Source organism: Rhopilema esculentum, chromosome 20 (assembly GCF_057945365.1).
Source record: "Rhopilema esculentum isolate cy_ngs chromosome 20, ASM5794536v1, whole genome shotgun sequence".
In the NCBI taxonomy this organism is placed as follows: domain Eukaryota; kingdom Metazoa; phylum Cnidaria; class Scyphozoa; order Rhizostomeae; family Rhizostomatidae; genus Rhopilema; species Rhopilema esculentum.
In genome coordinates, this window is record NC_142834.1 from 12,649,434 (window position 1) to 12,663,558 (window position 14,125).

The following is a 14,125-nucleotide window of genomic DNA, read 5'->3' on the forward strand; positions in this document are numbered from 1 at the left end:
TCTATAAAGATATGTCGCTCCATTGTTTCAAATTATGAGTTTTTAAGTTTCGGAAGCATTCATGTATTGAAAATATTTCATCACTAAAAGCTGGATATTGGAAATTTTTTTTCGTGAGAGTCAATTGTTTTATTTCTCGTCTAAAGTTGCTTAAAGTTGACTGATAATCGTCACAAGATATTGTTATTGCTCTTCATGAATCCTGTTTATCTGGCTATTACTTTTATTACTTGAATATATCGAATAAGGACATCGATAACTTAACTATGATAAAATGAGTTTTTTCATTAAAAGTATTTGCTTAGATTCATCCATCCACGAGGGAAATCTGGCTAGGGTGTTTATCTTTTTCCAGCTTCATTTCAAAAGTTTTTAATATAACCTTAGTTGTTGATCCAATTTCACTCAAATAAAATAACATTCCAACTTTCTGATAGTACAGTCATTTTGAATTTTCGATTCTAGGTTAGATTAGTTGGCCTTAAAAGTTATGAGCTTGCTTTCATCGCCTCTGAGTACCAAAGTATTCTCACAAAGCCATTTGTTAAATGTACCTACTTAGTTCGTTTATATCAGCTTTGTACAGCCAAGTTTTATTGTCATCTGCAAAGCTGCATAGGCCCAAATGCAGATACATATCATTAATGTTAAGTGCTCAAAAGCAACAAGCCTAAGATTGGCTCTTGAGGAACTTCCTGCTTTGTTTCTATCCAGCTACTAAAATAGGAGTTTATTTTTACTCGCCATACTCGTTCATTAAGATACACTTAAATAAACTTCAATTGCGTTGTCACAAGCCATAAGATTACAAATTTGATTATCATAAGAAGTATAGTGGGTAGACACATTCGAATGCTTGTTACAAGTTAATAAGCGTTTCACAAGCAACATCCCTTTTTATCCAGGGACTTTTCCAAGTTTGCTATAAGCTGGACTAAGGTATATGTGTCTGTGTGTGTGCTTTCCTTTTTTTCTGAACCCACAATGAAAAGAGAACAGTTTTTACATTGATGGATTTGTAGTCATGATTGATCATGATTCACTCGATATCTTTGAAGATGAGAGGAGCAGATATATTTATTTTTAATTCTCTTAACTTGTTGAAACACCCTTTTTAAAAAAACTTACACAATAGCTATTTTTATTAGAAAGCAAAACATATTATTGGAAATTGCGTGATTAAATATTTCAGCTAGTAGCACAGGGACAACGTCTATTGATATTCTAAGAACTTTTGACAAAATACTATCGGCTCTGGTGGATGACTCTTCTTCTAGGCTGTTCATTTTCAAAATTAAACTTAAAAAAGTTTAAAATTTCTCCGTCCAGCTATGATAAAATACAAACCATACGCAAAATGAGTAATACGATCATGTTCCTGTCACAAAACTTCAGTGGGAAACATTGGTTGCCTTTGTTAACAGCCTGGTTGATATTCATCTAGATCATAAGCCATCTTCATAATGAACAATTTCTCTTTCTTGAAAAATAACATGTTTGTTATTGAAATCGTTGATGGATATGTGTTGCGTAATAGTTCTGTACCACCTCCCAATTTTTCGTTCTCAACCACCAAAAACGTGCTAGCTACATTAATGTTCTTTCATAAGAGTCAAAATAATTGTTATATGTAGCACGGATTCTATCTTTAGAGAACTTTTACCCCTCCTTTTGTAGCATCTTTAGAAAACTTTTACTCCTCCCTTTTTAGCATCTTTAGAAAACTTTTACTCCTCCCTTTTTAGCATATTTAGAAAACTCTTACTCCTCTCTTTGTAGCATCTTTAGAAAACTCTTACTCCTCTCTTTGTAGCATCTTTAGAAAACTCTTACTCTTCCCTTTGTAGCATCTTTAAAAAACTCTTACTCTTCCCTTTGTAGCATCTTTAGAAAACCCTTACTCTTCCCTTTGTAGCATCTTTAGAAAACTCTTACTCCTCTCTTTGTAGCATCTTTAAAAAACTCTTACTCTTCCCTTTGTAGCATCTTTAGAAAACTCTTACTCCTCTCTTTGTAGCATCTTTAAAAAACTCTTACTCTTCCCTTTGTAGCATCTTTAGAAACTCTTACTCCTCTCTTTGTAGCATCTTTAAAAAACTCTTACTCTTCTTTTTGTAGCATCTTTAGAAAACTCTTACTCTTCCCTTTGTAGCATCTTTAGAAAACTCTTACTCTTCCCTTTGTAGCATCTTTAGAAAACTCTTACTCCTCCTTTCGTAGCATCTTTAGAAAACTCTTACTCCTCCCTTTGTAGCATCTTTAGAAAACTCTTACTCCTCCTTTCGTAGCATCTTTAGAAAACTCTTACTCCTCCTTTCGTAGCATCTTTAGAAAACTCTTACTCCTCCCTTTGTAGCATCTTTAGAAAACTCTTACTCCTCCCTTTGTAGCATCTTTAGAAAACTCTTACTCTTCCCTTTGTAGCATCTTTAAAAAACTCTTACTCTTCCCTTTGTAGCATCTTTAGAAAACTTTTACTCTTCCTTTTGTAGCATCTTTAAAAAACTCTAACTCTTCCCTTTGTAGCATCTTTAGAAAACTCTTACTCTTCCCTTTGTAGCATCTTTAAAAAACTCTCACTCTTCCCTTTGTAGCATCTTTAGAAAACTCTTACTCCTCTCTTTGTAGCATCTTTAGAAAACCCTTACTCCTCTCTTTGTAGCATCTTTAGAAAACTCTTACTCCTCTCTTTGTAGCATCTTTAGAAAACTCTTACTCCTCCCTTTGTAGCATCTTTAGAAAACTCTTACTCCTCTCTTTGTAGCATCTTTGGAAAACTCTTACTCCTCTCTTTGTAGCATCTTTAGAAAACTCTTACTCTTCCCTTTGTAGCATCTTTAAAAAAACTCTTACTCTTCCCTTTGTAGCATCTTTAGAAAACTCTCACTCTTCCCTTTGTAGCATCTTTAGAAAACTCTTACTCCTCTCTTTGTAGCATCTTTAGAAAACTCTTACTCTTCCCTTTGTAGCATCTTTAAAAAATTCTTACTCCTCCCTTTGTAGCATCTTTAAAAAAACTCTTACTCTTTTCTTTGTAGCATCTTTAAAAAACTCTTACTCCTCTCTTTGTAGCATCTTTAAAAAACTCTCACTCTTCCCTTTGTAGCATCTTTAGAAAATTCTTACTCTTCCCTTTGTAGCATCTTTAAAAAACTCTTACTCCTCTCTTTGTAGCATTTTTAGAAAACTCTCACTCTTCCCTTTGTAGCATCTTTAGAAAACTCTTACTCTTCCCTTTGTAGCATCTTTAAAAAACTCTCACTCTTCCCTTTGTAGCATCTTTAGAAAACTCTTACTCTTCCCTTTGTAGCATCTTTAAAAAACTCTTACTCCTCTCTTTGTAGCATCTTTAAAAAACTCTTACTCTTCCCTTTGTAGCATCTTTAGAAAACTCTCACTCTTCCCTTTGTAGCATCTTTAGAAAACTCTTACTCCTCCTTTCGTAGCATCTTTAGAAAACTCTTACTCCTCCCTTTGTAGCATCTTTAGAAAACTCTTACTCCTCCTTTCGTAGCATCTTTAGAAAACTCTTACTCCTCCTTTCGTAGCATCTTTAGAAAACTCTTACTCCTCCCTTTGTAGCATCTTTAGAAAACTCTTACTCCTCCCTTTGTAGCATCTTTAGAAAACTCTTACTCTTCCCTTTGTAGCATCTTTAAAAAACTCTTACTCTTCCCTTTGTAGCATCTTTAGAAAACTCTTACTCCTCTCTTTGTAGCATCTTTAGAAAACTCTTACTCTTCCCTTTGTAGCATCTTTAAAAAACTCTTACTCTTCCCTTTGTAGCATCTTTAGAAAACTCTCACTCTTCCCTTTGTAGCATCTTTAGAAAACTCTTACTCCTCTCTTTGTAGCATCTTTAGAAAACCCTTACTCCTCTCTTTGTAGCATCTTTAGAAAACTCTTACTCCTCTCTTTGTAGCATCTTTAGAAAACTCTTACTCCTCCCTTTGTAGCATCTTTAGAAAACTCTTACTCCTCTCTTTGTAGCATCTTTGGAAAACTCTTACTCCTCTCTTTGTAGCATCTTTAGAAAACTCTTACTCTTCCCTTTGTAGCATCTTTAAAAAAACTCTTACTCTTCCCTTTGTAGCATCTTTAGAAAACTCTCACTCTTCCCTTTGTAGCATCTTTAGAAAACTCTTACTCCTCTCTTTGTAGCATCTTTAGAAAACTCTTACTCTTCCCTTTGTAGCATCTTTAAAAAATTCTTACTCCTCCCTTTGTAGCATCTTTAAAAAAACTCTTACTCTTTTCTTTGTAGCATCTTTAAAAAACTCTTACTCCTCTCTTTGTAGCATCTTTAAAAAACTCTCACTCTTCCCTTTGTAGCATCTTTAGAAATTTCTTACTCTTCCCTTTGTAGCATCTTTAAAAAACTCTTACTCCTCTCTTTGTAGCATTTTTAGAAAACTCTCACTCTTCCCTTTGTAGCATCTTTAGAAAACTCTTACTCTTCCCTTTGTAGCATCTTTAAAAAACTCTTACTCCTCTCTTTGTAGCATCTTTAAAAAACTCTTACTCTTCCCTTTGTAGCATCTTTAGAAAACTCTTACTCTTCCCTTTGTAGCATCTTTAAAAAACTCTTACTCTTCCCTTTGTAGCATCTTTAGAAAACTCTTACTCTTCCCTTTGTAGCATCTTTAAAAAACTCTTACTCCTCTCTTTGTAGCATCTTTAAAAAACTCTTACTCCTCCTTTCGTAGCATCTTTAGAAAACTCTTACTCCTCCTTTTGTAGCATCTTTAGAAAACTCTTACTCCTCCCTTTGTAGCATCTTTAGAAAACTTTTTAGTCCTCCCTTTGTAGCATCTTTAGAAAACTTTTACGCCTCTTTTGGTAGCCTATTTGAAAAACGTTTGAAGCATCTTTGGAAAACCTTTGCCTAAATCTCCTCTTAAGCTAACAAAATTGTTAAGTAAGAAATATCACTATAATTAAAATAAATTCATAGCCTATGCATTTCGGGACAAGGACATTTTCCAAAAGGAAATGATTTTCTTTGACATAGAAAGTAATTCTAAAATTAAGAACGCCCCAGTTCCTAGCTTTGCAGCCCTCCCAACCAATACATTTTGTTACAACTGATATCTTAAAGAGCCTGTGTACTGAATATAAATTTTCAGCATACGTATCATCAAAACTGCATTTTAAACATGCTTAATACCAATCTAATAGCTACGAATTTCTTCCTATAATAGATAATGCCACTAGTAAAGCTGCTTTGATGGTAGACAATCGCCTAGTGCTAAAGTTCTTATAAATATACTCAACTAACGATGAAAACAATAACATTCGATGCGCATGACAAATTTGTAGGCAGCGTGTAGGTGTAACAGAGTAACGTTGTATTTACTTCAACTGTGTCCTCCATGCAATATAAAATTATTAGTAGATCACTAAAGGAGCTATGTAACTGATTTTATGGCTTCTGGGAAGGAAATGTTTTTAGAATGGGGCGTGGAAGTGTGAACAAAAGTTAAGAGGGCTGCTCAATGCCACTGGTGCAGAGAGCAATACCACAAAGCATTCCACTTCATTGTAATCTTGTTTCAAGTTGAAGTTGTTCCACCACCGACATGAAACATGTTGCAGGTTTCTACAGATATTTAGTTGTTTTTTGCCACTTTGTATTTATTTACTTTTTAATTCTTTATTTTGTCCTTGACCTACATGCATAATTTTTTTTCGTCATGATTTTTACAATAATCGTTTTAAGAATTGATTAACTAAGCAGCTTTTGCAATTCAAAAGCTATTTAGTTTTGCCAACAGATTTCAACAAGATATTTACGAGCTTTTCTTACCATGATAAACAGGGCAGGTGAAACGTATTTTAAATTGGAGGGGCCAAAATATCAAAGTCCTGAAAGGACTTAGGAAAGGCCACCACCATGGTTGGCGGCAGAAATTTTTTTAGAATTATGGTGTCTTAGGGATGGCCAGAAACAGTATCTAAAATGAATTTTGCCTGAAGGTGTCACATAGTCGCGTCTATTGTGATGTTGACTTGAAATAGAAAAGTATTGAAAGAATAACCACTATCATATGGCTCGTAATGAAACCTTTTTTAGATTTTGAAAGTACCCGAAATAAGATTGGGGAGAAAAGTAAATAAAACATGGATTAATAAAAAACATTAACTTTTAAATATTAAAAGAAGAACCATAAACTAAGAATAAAAAGTTAAGCAATTTTGTCCAGTTAAGATATAACTTTGTAAAAACTGACCTTACCTTTTTGGAAATTAAGTATTTTAAAAAAAAATTGAAAAACCTGCAAACTGGGCTTGTCAAAATGAGTTTAAATAGAATTTGTAGTTGCGTCGATATTTTCTCTTTCTTAGTAGGAATGGATTATCCAAACGATCAAACTCTGAGGTTTTCTTGATGATACTTTTTAAGAATCAATCTGCCCAGACTTCTCATATCCTCAAAAAAGTTTTTTCCAGCTCTTTCTTTTCCTTCAACAGCTGATTTCTATCTTTCTGTAATATTTCTGAGAAATTTAACACTCGTTAACAAATAGACCTTGTGTGCCAAGTTTAGGCAATAGAAAAAACGAAACTCCGTCAATTTATGCTGGCACCAAGTTATTCTGGACTAGGTTTCTCGATCTATTTGCTAAGCCAAGCTGTTACCCGTTGTAAAACTTAGACAATGATCGATTTCTTCGATCTAATTCCCATATTCAATGTTATGTTTGTCTTCTATGGTAAAGACATAGCAACGAAAGTAATAAAACTAAGGACACATCTATGAAAATACTAGGCAAAGTTACTTACAGAATCATATACTACATTTATTTCCACTTTTACCTAAAATTTATCTTTAGATCTGAAGAAAAGTGGGGGGCCATGGCCCCCCGGTTTCGCCGGCCCTGATAAAAATCATCATTAAAATCATATCTACAAGTACGCCCAGCTCAGCTTTCATTTGGAATTTCATTGCACAGTTTATCAAGTATCTGTAAATTTGTGATGTTTGATTTCACACAGAAAAGACAGATTCACATAAATATAGAAAATCAGGTTTCCTTGATATGAGACTAATATTCAAACACAGTTGTATTGAACATAGTTGTGAAGCTTGGGATGGCGGTATTAATTATTTGATGCATGAAATTAACTGCCTTGATAATGGTTCTTAACTCATATATTGAGCGTTGCAGTCTAAGTTTATTCAAAAAATCAAAGCTTGAAAATTAGCACTATACCCTTTTCTGAAATTTGTGTAGTGAAACGGCTTAAAAAATCGATACTAGAATTTTAGCCGCCATTTTTACTACCTTTTCCATTCTTTTATATACTCCGCTCAAAATATCTGCATAATGCCAGCTACTAATAGTGAAGCACAAATGCTACCTTGGTATCGACGAAAAAGTAAACATATAGATTATTAGGATTTTCAGTACACAGATCTCTTGCATTAAGAAGACCCCTCAAGCATAAAATGCTCAAACCAATCTTGCGATTTTTTATGAACTTAGTTTTCTTGTGCATCTATAATAAGAAGGTCCAATGACATTGAGAAGGCAACTAATGACAACAACAAAATAATAAAAGCATTTATATTGCACCATATATCCACATGGCACATAGACGCATTACAATTGGTAAAGTTTACAAGTGTTACAAAACGTATGTTAAAAAAAGGTAAAGTTTACAAGGTTTTACCTCAATAAATCTAATTAAAACAATTTATCAATAAAATACTTTTGAAATAAATGTGTCTTCAAATAAGATTTAAAAATTTCCAAAGTGTTGCATGCTCTAACTGAGTAGGAGAGTCTGTTCCAGAGAAAAGGGGCAACATTTGTAAAAGCACGACCCCAGCCGTAATTAATTTTGTCTTTCCTACATCTAATAAAAGTTCATCACCGTCAAATCTAGTCCAACGAGAAGCCTTACGTAATTTTGATAATTCTTTAAACACTTAATCCGGCGCTAGATCCTTTAAACACTTAAAGGTTTCAAGATCTTTTAAACGCTAGAATTTAAACACTTATGAGTATTTTGTACTGTATCCTGCTTTTCGATACTGGTGTTATGTAACTGTGTTCACTTGTTAACATTCTTGCAGTAGCGTTCTGGATCTTCTGCAGCTGTTGTAATTCACATAATGATGACCCATGTAATAGAAAATTGTTGCAGTCACTTGATTGACATGACAAAGACGTGTATAGCTTTCTCTGCAGCCTCCCTGGTAAAGCTTCCTCGAGCAAGGCCAATGATATCTAGCTGATTTGCACAACGCGTTTACGTGGGATTTCAGTGTCAAATTTTATCAAAAACAACACTAAGATTCCTTGCTTTTTCATTGGCTTTAATGACACTGCCACCAACATTGAGGGGTATGTCTGGGATTTTCTTGCATTGTTGCTGGGTACCAATAACCAATTTTTCAGTTTTTTCATCATTAAGCTTAAGCCTGTTCATCAGCATCCATGATTCAATTTCTTTGATACACTCATCCATTCTTGCTACTGAGGTGGATGCTGCATCATTTGGAGGATATGACATGTAAATTTTAGTATCATCAGCGTAGATGTGAAATTTTGTTCTTTCGTTCACATAATATCTCTTAGTGGCAATGTATAGACCAGAAACAACAATGGTCCTAATTCTGAACCCTGAGGAACACAACACGACAGGGTCATCTCTTTGAAGTAACATTTTTTACTTTAACATTTTGCAAACGATCAGTTAAATAGGACTCAAACCATTTCAACGCATCTCCCATTGCAAACGATCAGTTAAATAGGACTCAAACCATTTCAACGCATCTCCCATTACGCTGCATCTTTCATTTAGTCATTTGAGAAGCAAACGATGATTTACAGAATCATTCGTTTAATTTTATGTATTGTTCAGGAGATGAATCATGCCCGTCTTCCAGACATGCACTAGCCCCCGTTTCGGGGTCATTGCACATGCGCATTATCACTTGAAGCCCTGGCAGAAAGTTCAAGAATTGTGTTAATGCGCATATGCTATGACTCTGCAACACTGACTGGTTTAAGATGGTATTGTTTCGAAACAAAGGAAGGATAGTTTCGTCTTCCGAACAATTTAGGGCTGACATAGATTTGGCCTGGCCTCTTTTTCAACTGTCATTAACATGTTACGCAAGGTGCATATATGATTCAATTAGTTAATCAGTGGTGTATATAAGACAAAGAGTGCAGGGTCTACGCAAAACACTGTTCTGTGCATTATACTCCATGTAAATACTCTGCAAGACAAGTGGGAGGAGCTAATTTACGATAAATTTCCAGTCTAGAAAGATTAGATCAATTTGATTTAAAAACCAGTCTACAGCCTGGCTATCTAATAACTATAATAACAGAACTGTCAAAATATAACCATCAGGGTCCTTTGACGTCACAAAACGCCACTATATATACAGGGTCGCAACCACACAGGGCAGTTAGACTCTTATGTTGCTCAATCAGTATTCTTAATCAATCGAACTCATTCGATTCTCATAAAATCCATGCACGTTAATTCAATTCTTAATTGATTTGACCGTAAAAAGGTGGCGTACTATTTCATGAAATTTATATTTCATTTTAATAATAAAAAGTGATATGATATTTCGAAAAGTATTTACTGCTCAAAGGTTACAACTTTGTATGCGTTGTCTATTCTGACATTACCATGCTTGATGTTTGCTATTACTCTGAGTTTCATGCTTGCGCGCTCATCAGGGAGATCTTATGAACTAAATCTCTACAGCAAAGATATTAATAAGCAAGATGTGTGTTGATTTTGGTAAAGAAGAATAACTGTTGAAATAGAGGGACATTGGTTACATGGAGTTCTATTGTTCTTTATTGTATAGTAAGAGTGAATATGTCTCAATTTTGATTAAACCTCTAAGATTACTTTAAGGTTCTATAACTTCTTGTTTCGTATTGGACATCTTCATTTAAGGTGTGTCGAATCACGCAGATTAACACAGATCATATGGAGAAGGTGAAAACTATATTCATATATCTTGTGGAAAAATAGGTCATGCTTATTTGTCTTCCTGGTTTATACCCAATTGATATTCAATGATGCTATGGTACAAAATATATGGTCAAGCTCAAGCAGCTGGTCCTATGTCAGTGGTGCCATGAAGTGGGGCTCAGGGGGATATAGCCCCCTTTGTTGACAGAGGTTTTGGGAATCTCCCCTTTCACCTTTCAGTCAAGATGTATAAAATTCCGCTCCTTCACTTCTCTTCATGGTATTCTATTTACGCGCTCGAAAAGATGTGGCTTTGGTACCCAGGGTAAAGGACGAGCTTCTGCAGATGTGGGGTTGTAAGGGATGTGGGGGTCTATGGGTTGTAGGGCTTAGGGGCTATGGGGGATGTAATGGCGTTTGGGGTGTAGTAGCCCTAGTACTCAATGGCGGCGCCAGCCACTAAGCTCTGGGTGGGACAAACAAAAAAATTTAAGCAACGTTCTTTTAACCACCAGAAAACGCTCTTTTACCAACAGGAAACGCCAATTTTATCTGAAAGGAATGCCTATATGACTAACCTTTAAAATTGGCAGTTTGAAAATCATAGGATTACATCACAAAAAGTACGGTGTCAAAATATTAACCAACATTTCTCATCGAATTTAGGCCTAGTTTAAAGGTCGCATTTCTTGCATTAGGCGAAATACAAAATCGATTCTGCTGAGTGAATCGATTCTCTCCTCCCCCAACCCCCCCCCCCCCCACCGTGGCGCCGCTACTGCCAGTACTCCAAACAATGTCGTCTGCATATATATCATAAGTTTTGCAGGGCAGTACCCTACGTTTATCTAAGAGCTGCAAGAGCTTTGGACTCTTGAAGCTTTCAAGAAATACTGTCTTGATAAGACAATAGCGTTCATGAGTAGTATGGGTATTAGTGAGTAGTATAAATTTGATTTATTGATAACTGAATATCCAGTCGATACATTATTATTTGTATGATGTTGCAAAGATGTCGTTAAGAGTTCTGTTCTCCATCAATTTTTTCAAATCAATTAGCAGTACTGGTTGCTGTTAAATGTATTAATGTATTATCACTCGTTAAGAAAATATATCTTTAAGACATTCAAAGGGCATGATTCTTATAAATATATCCAGGGCGCAGCTCTTGTTCCCGGTCATTTGTTTCAATGTTGGAGCAGTGGCGACGCTGCTATCCATTGTCCCGTATGATTGATCCTATGTGGCTTCGCGAAATATGTTTGGGCTTTATTCTCTCGGCATTGTTGCTTTTCTATCATATTTCAACAGCTTTTATTTTTGGAAGGGCAAAAGTAGGGTAGGGCAAGCTCGCCCCTGCTTATGGGACAAATACCAGAAAAGGACCAAAAATTCAAATTAAAAAACAGGGATATGTATGTTCAAATTTCAAGATACAACTTAAAGTTTTGAAACAAAACTTTCCGCTACTTAGCTGTGAAGAGTTTGGATTACATATCCCTAAAAAATCTAAAAAGATCTTTAAAAAGAGCTGCCAGCACGACTCTCTGCAACAACAGCCACATAAATTGGACTGAAAGACGTACAGGGCCGTCGCTACGAGAGAGGAGGGGCCTATGACACCCCCCTTGAAAATATATTTCATTGTAAAAACGATGTGTAAGCGAATAAAGGACGGCTTACCCACTTTGTCAGCAAATGGGGTGGTGAATCGTGCTTGTGTTCCAGACCATGCCCTAGCCCCCGTTTCGATGTCATTGCACATGCGCGTTATCACTTGAAGCCCTGACGGAAAGTTCAAGAGTACTGTGGTCACAGACAGAACAACTGTGCGAATATTGTGCCACGACCCTCCAACACTGTTTCACGTTAAGACGGTATCGTTTCGAAACAAAGGGCTAGAGGTTTCGTCTCCCGGACAAGCCAGATGAGAGGTGTAGTGAAATGTTATAAAAAGAACAAGAAAGCCATGGGAAGGCAAAACGGGCTAATTTTCGGGAATATCAAGCTCTTGACTCTTCAACATTCCTGCTCTCAGAACCTCTTTTATACTTGACCAGTTTCAAACAAATGCGCTTATTTACTCACGGAATTGAATGAAAATATAAGAGTCACGTGCAATCCTTTTGTCACAGTTGTGCACAACAGGAGCCGATTTCCACGAAACCAGAAGTTCGACCACAGAAAAGAGACATCCAAAATGGAAGGCACCGTGAAAATGAAATTATGGATCGTCCTTTCGTTGACCAGTGCAATGATGGCTGTAATCCTGGCAACAGCGTGCACATTTGTATGTTTCAGCTTGATAAATAAAGTGGAAGAATGCAACCAGAAAATCGAAACTTTGGAACTCCAAGTTCAGGCCAAAAGAAAGAGGCTCGAAGTTGATGATATTCAGCAGGTTTTCAATCAATTTGTTGTCGGTTCGAGAGCAAAGCGCCATGTACAACGACCTACCTCTCCAAACGATTTCTTTCTTACCCTTAACACATTGTTTGGTTCCTATCTTAAACACTACAAAGATGAATTGTACAGAAACTGCTTTTATAACAATACCGTCACTTGCATTCAAGGAGAAAAGGGCCTACCGGGGCCTCGCGGGTTGAAAGGCGATCTAGGACAAGAAGGGAGGCGTGGAGTGCAAGGACCGCCAGGGCCGCGTGGTCCAAAAGGGCTAAAGGGAGATCCTGGAATACGTGGACCGCCTGGTCCTACTGTCGACGTGCCAGTTATATCTCTACCGCCAGAGAAAACCGAAATCTTCGAAGGAGAGTCTGTTATGCTTTCATGTGAGGCGAGTGGGTATCCTCTCCCATCCATAGTTTGGTTTCACAACGGTAAAAGAGTTTTGTATAATAATACACGGTATCACAAAACGAACGCAACTCATCTTGAAGTACAGAATGTATCATCGACAGACCACGGATATTTTGAATGCTCAGCCATCAACTTTATGGGCGAGGCAAGAAGTAAGGCAGCGTTTTCTGTTCTTGTCCCACCTAAGGTGTATATTTTTAAAAACCAAATTGTCAGTTCTGTTGGAGATCAGCTGAAAGTGCACTGCAATGTGACTGGTTTTCCCCTGCCCAGTATCACATGGCGTAAGGTGGATGGTCGTCTGCCAGAAGATGCAGTGGTCTTCCAAAACGGTTCTCTATTAATAGGTAGCCTGAAGATGAGCGACGGTGGGATGTACAAATGCTTTGGTGAAAGCCCAATCGGCAAATCACATGCATCAATGATTCTTGTTATTCGTCCGTCTGGCCAAGGATTGTTTAGACGTGGCTGCGGCGGCCGGTTATCGGGGCGTTTGGGAGTGTTTTCATCACCAGGCTACCCTTCTGGTAACTATAATGGTCCTTACTCTTGTTCCTGGACGATTACTGGCACACTTTCCCGTCTACAGCTCCGCTTTGTCCAAACCGATATGAATTATTACAGAACCAGGTTAACTATAAGGGAGTATGGACCATATGGTCGCGCCTTACATTCATCACGTGGCAGTTTTCGTCAGTCAGTTTTCACATCAAGAGTCAATACATTGTATGTCGAATTTAGCTGGGACCCATATAGCGGGAAACAAGGATTCCTAGCGATGTGGGAATCACTGCTTTGAAAACTGATCTATGGATGTAGGGGGCTAGTTGATTTAGGACAGCAATGTCGACCACCTGCCTACAGCTCAGGACAGCAAAGTTTAGTTGTTTATCTATAACTTTATGAAACCTTTTTCATTTGCCCATTGAAATTGTTATTTTAAACTTTTTCAGAAGGCTCTTCCAAAGATAGATCTAGTTAATTGATTGATTTGCTAGAAAACTAAAATTATTATGTCAGTTTTCTGTAGGGTATGTTTGTGACATTAGTTTATGATTAGACAAATGTTGTGAACTGTTTAGAACACCTTATGGTTACTCCTAAGTTTTCTTTGTTACCAATTCTGTGTGCAGCTTATTTGAAGAAGTAGCTCTTGCTCTTGTGGTCGGTTGAGCAACAACATCAGCACGTCTCAACTTAAAAGCCAGTCAGGAGATGAGTGTATTATTGGTTAAATCAATACTCTAATTTATTTATACATTACTCAGAGTCAGGAAAACACTACGATCGCACTGCCACTGACCGGAGAAAGGTCCAAGAAAAACAATAGAAGCTCCTATGAAGCACCCAGGCCACG

At 36.7% G+C, this 14,125-nt stretch overlaps 1 protein-coding gene across 1 annotated transcript; it reads left to right on the forward strand.

Annotated features, from left to right (window-relative positions):
• The first annotated feature begins 11,879 nt into the window (after positions 1-11,879).
• Positions 11,880-13,865, forward strand: LOC135687386 (uncharacterized). Its single transcript, XM_065203930.2, has one exon. It carries the CDS (start codon positions 12,152-12,154, stop codon positions 13,565-13,567), a length of 1,416 nt encoding a protein of 471 aa, XP_065060002.2. The 5' UTR covers positions 11,880-12,151; the 3' UTR covers positions 13,568-13,865.
• Positions 13,866-14,125: the final 260 nt, after the last annotated feature.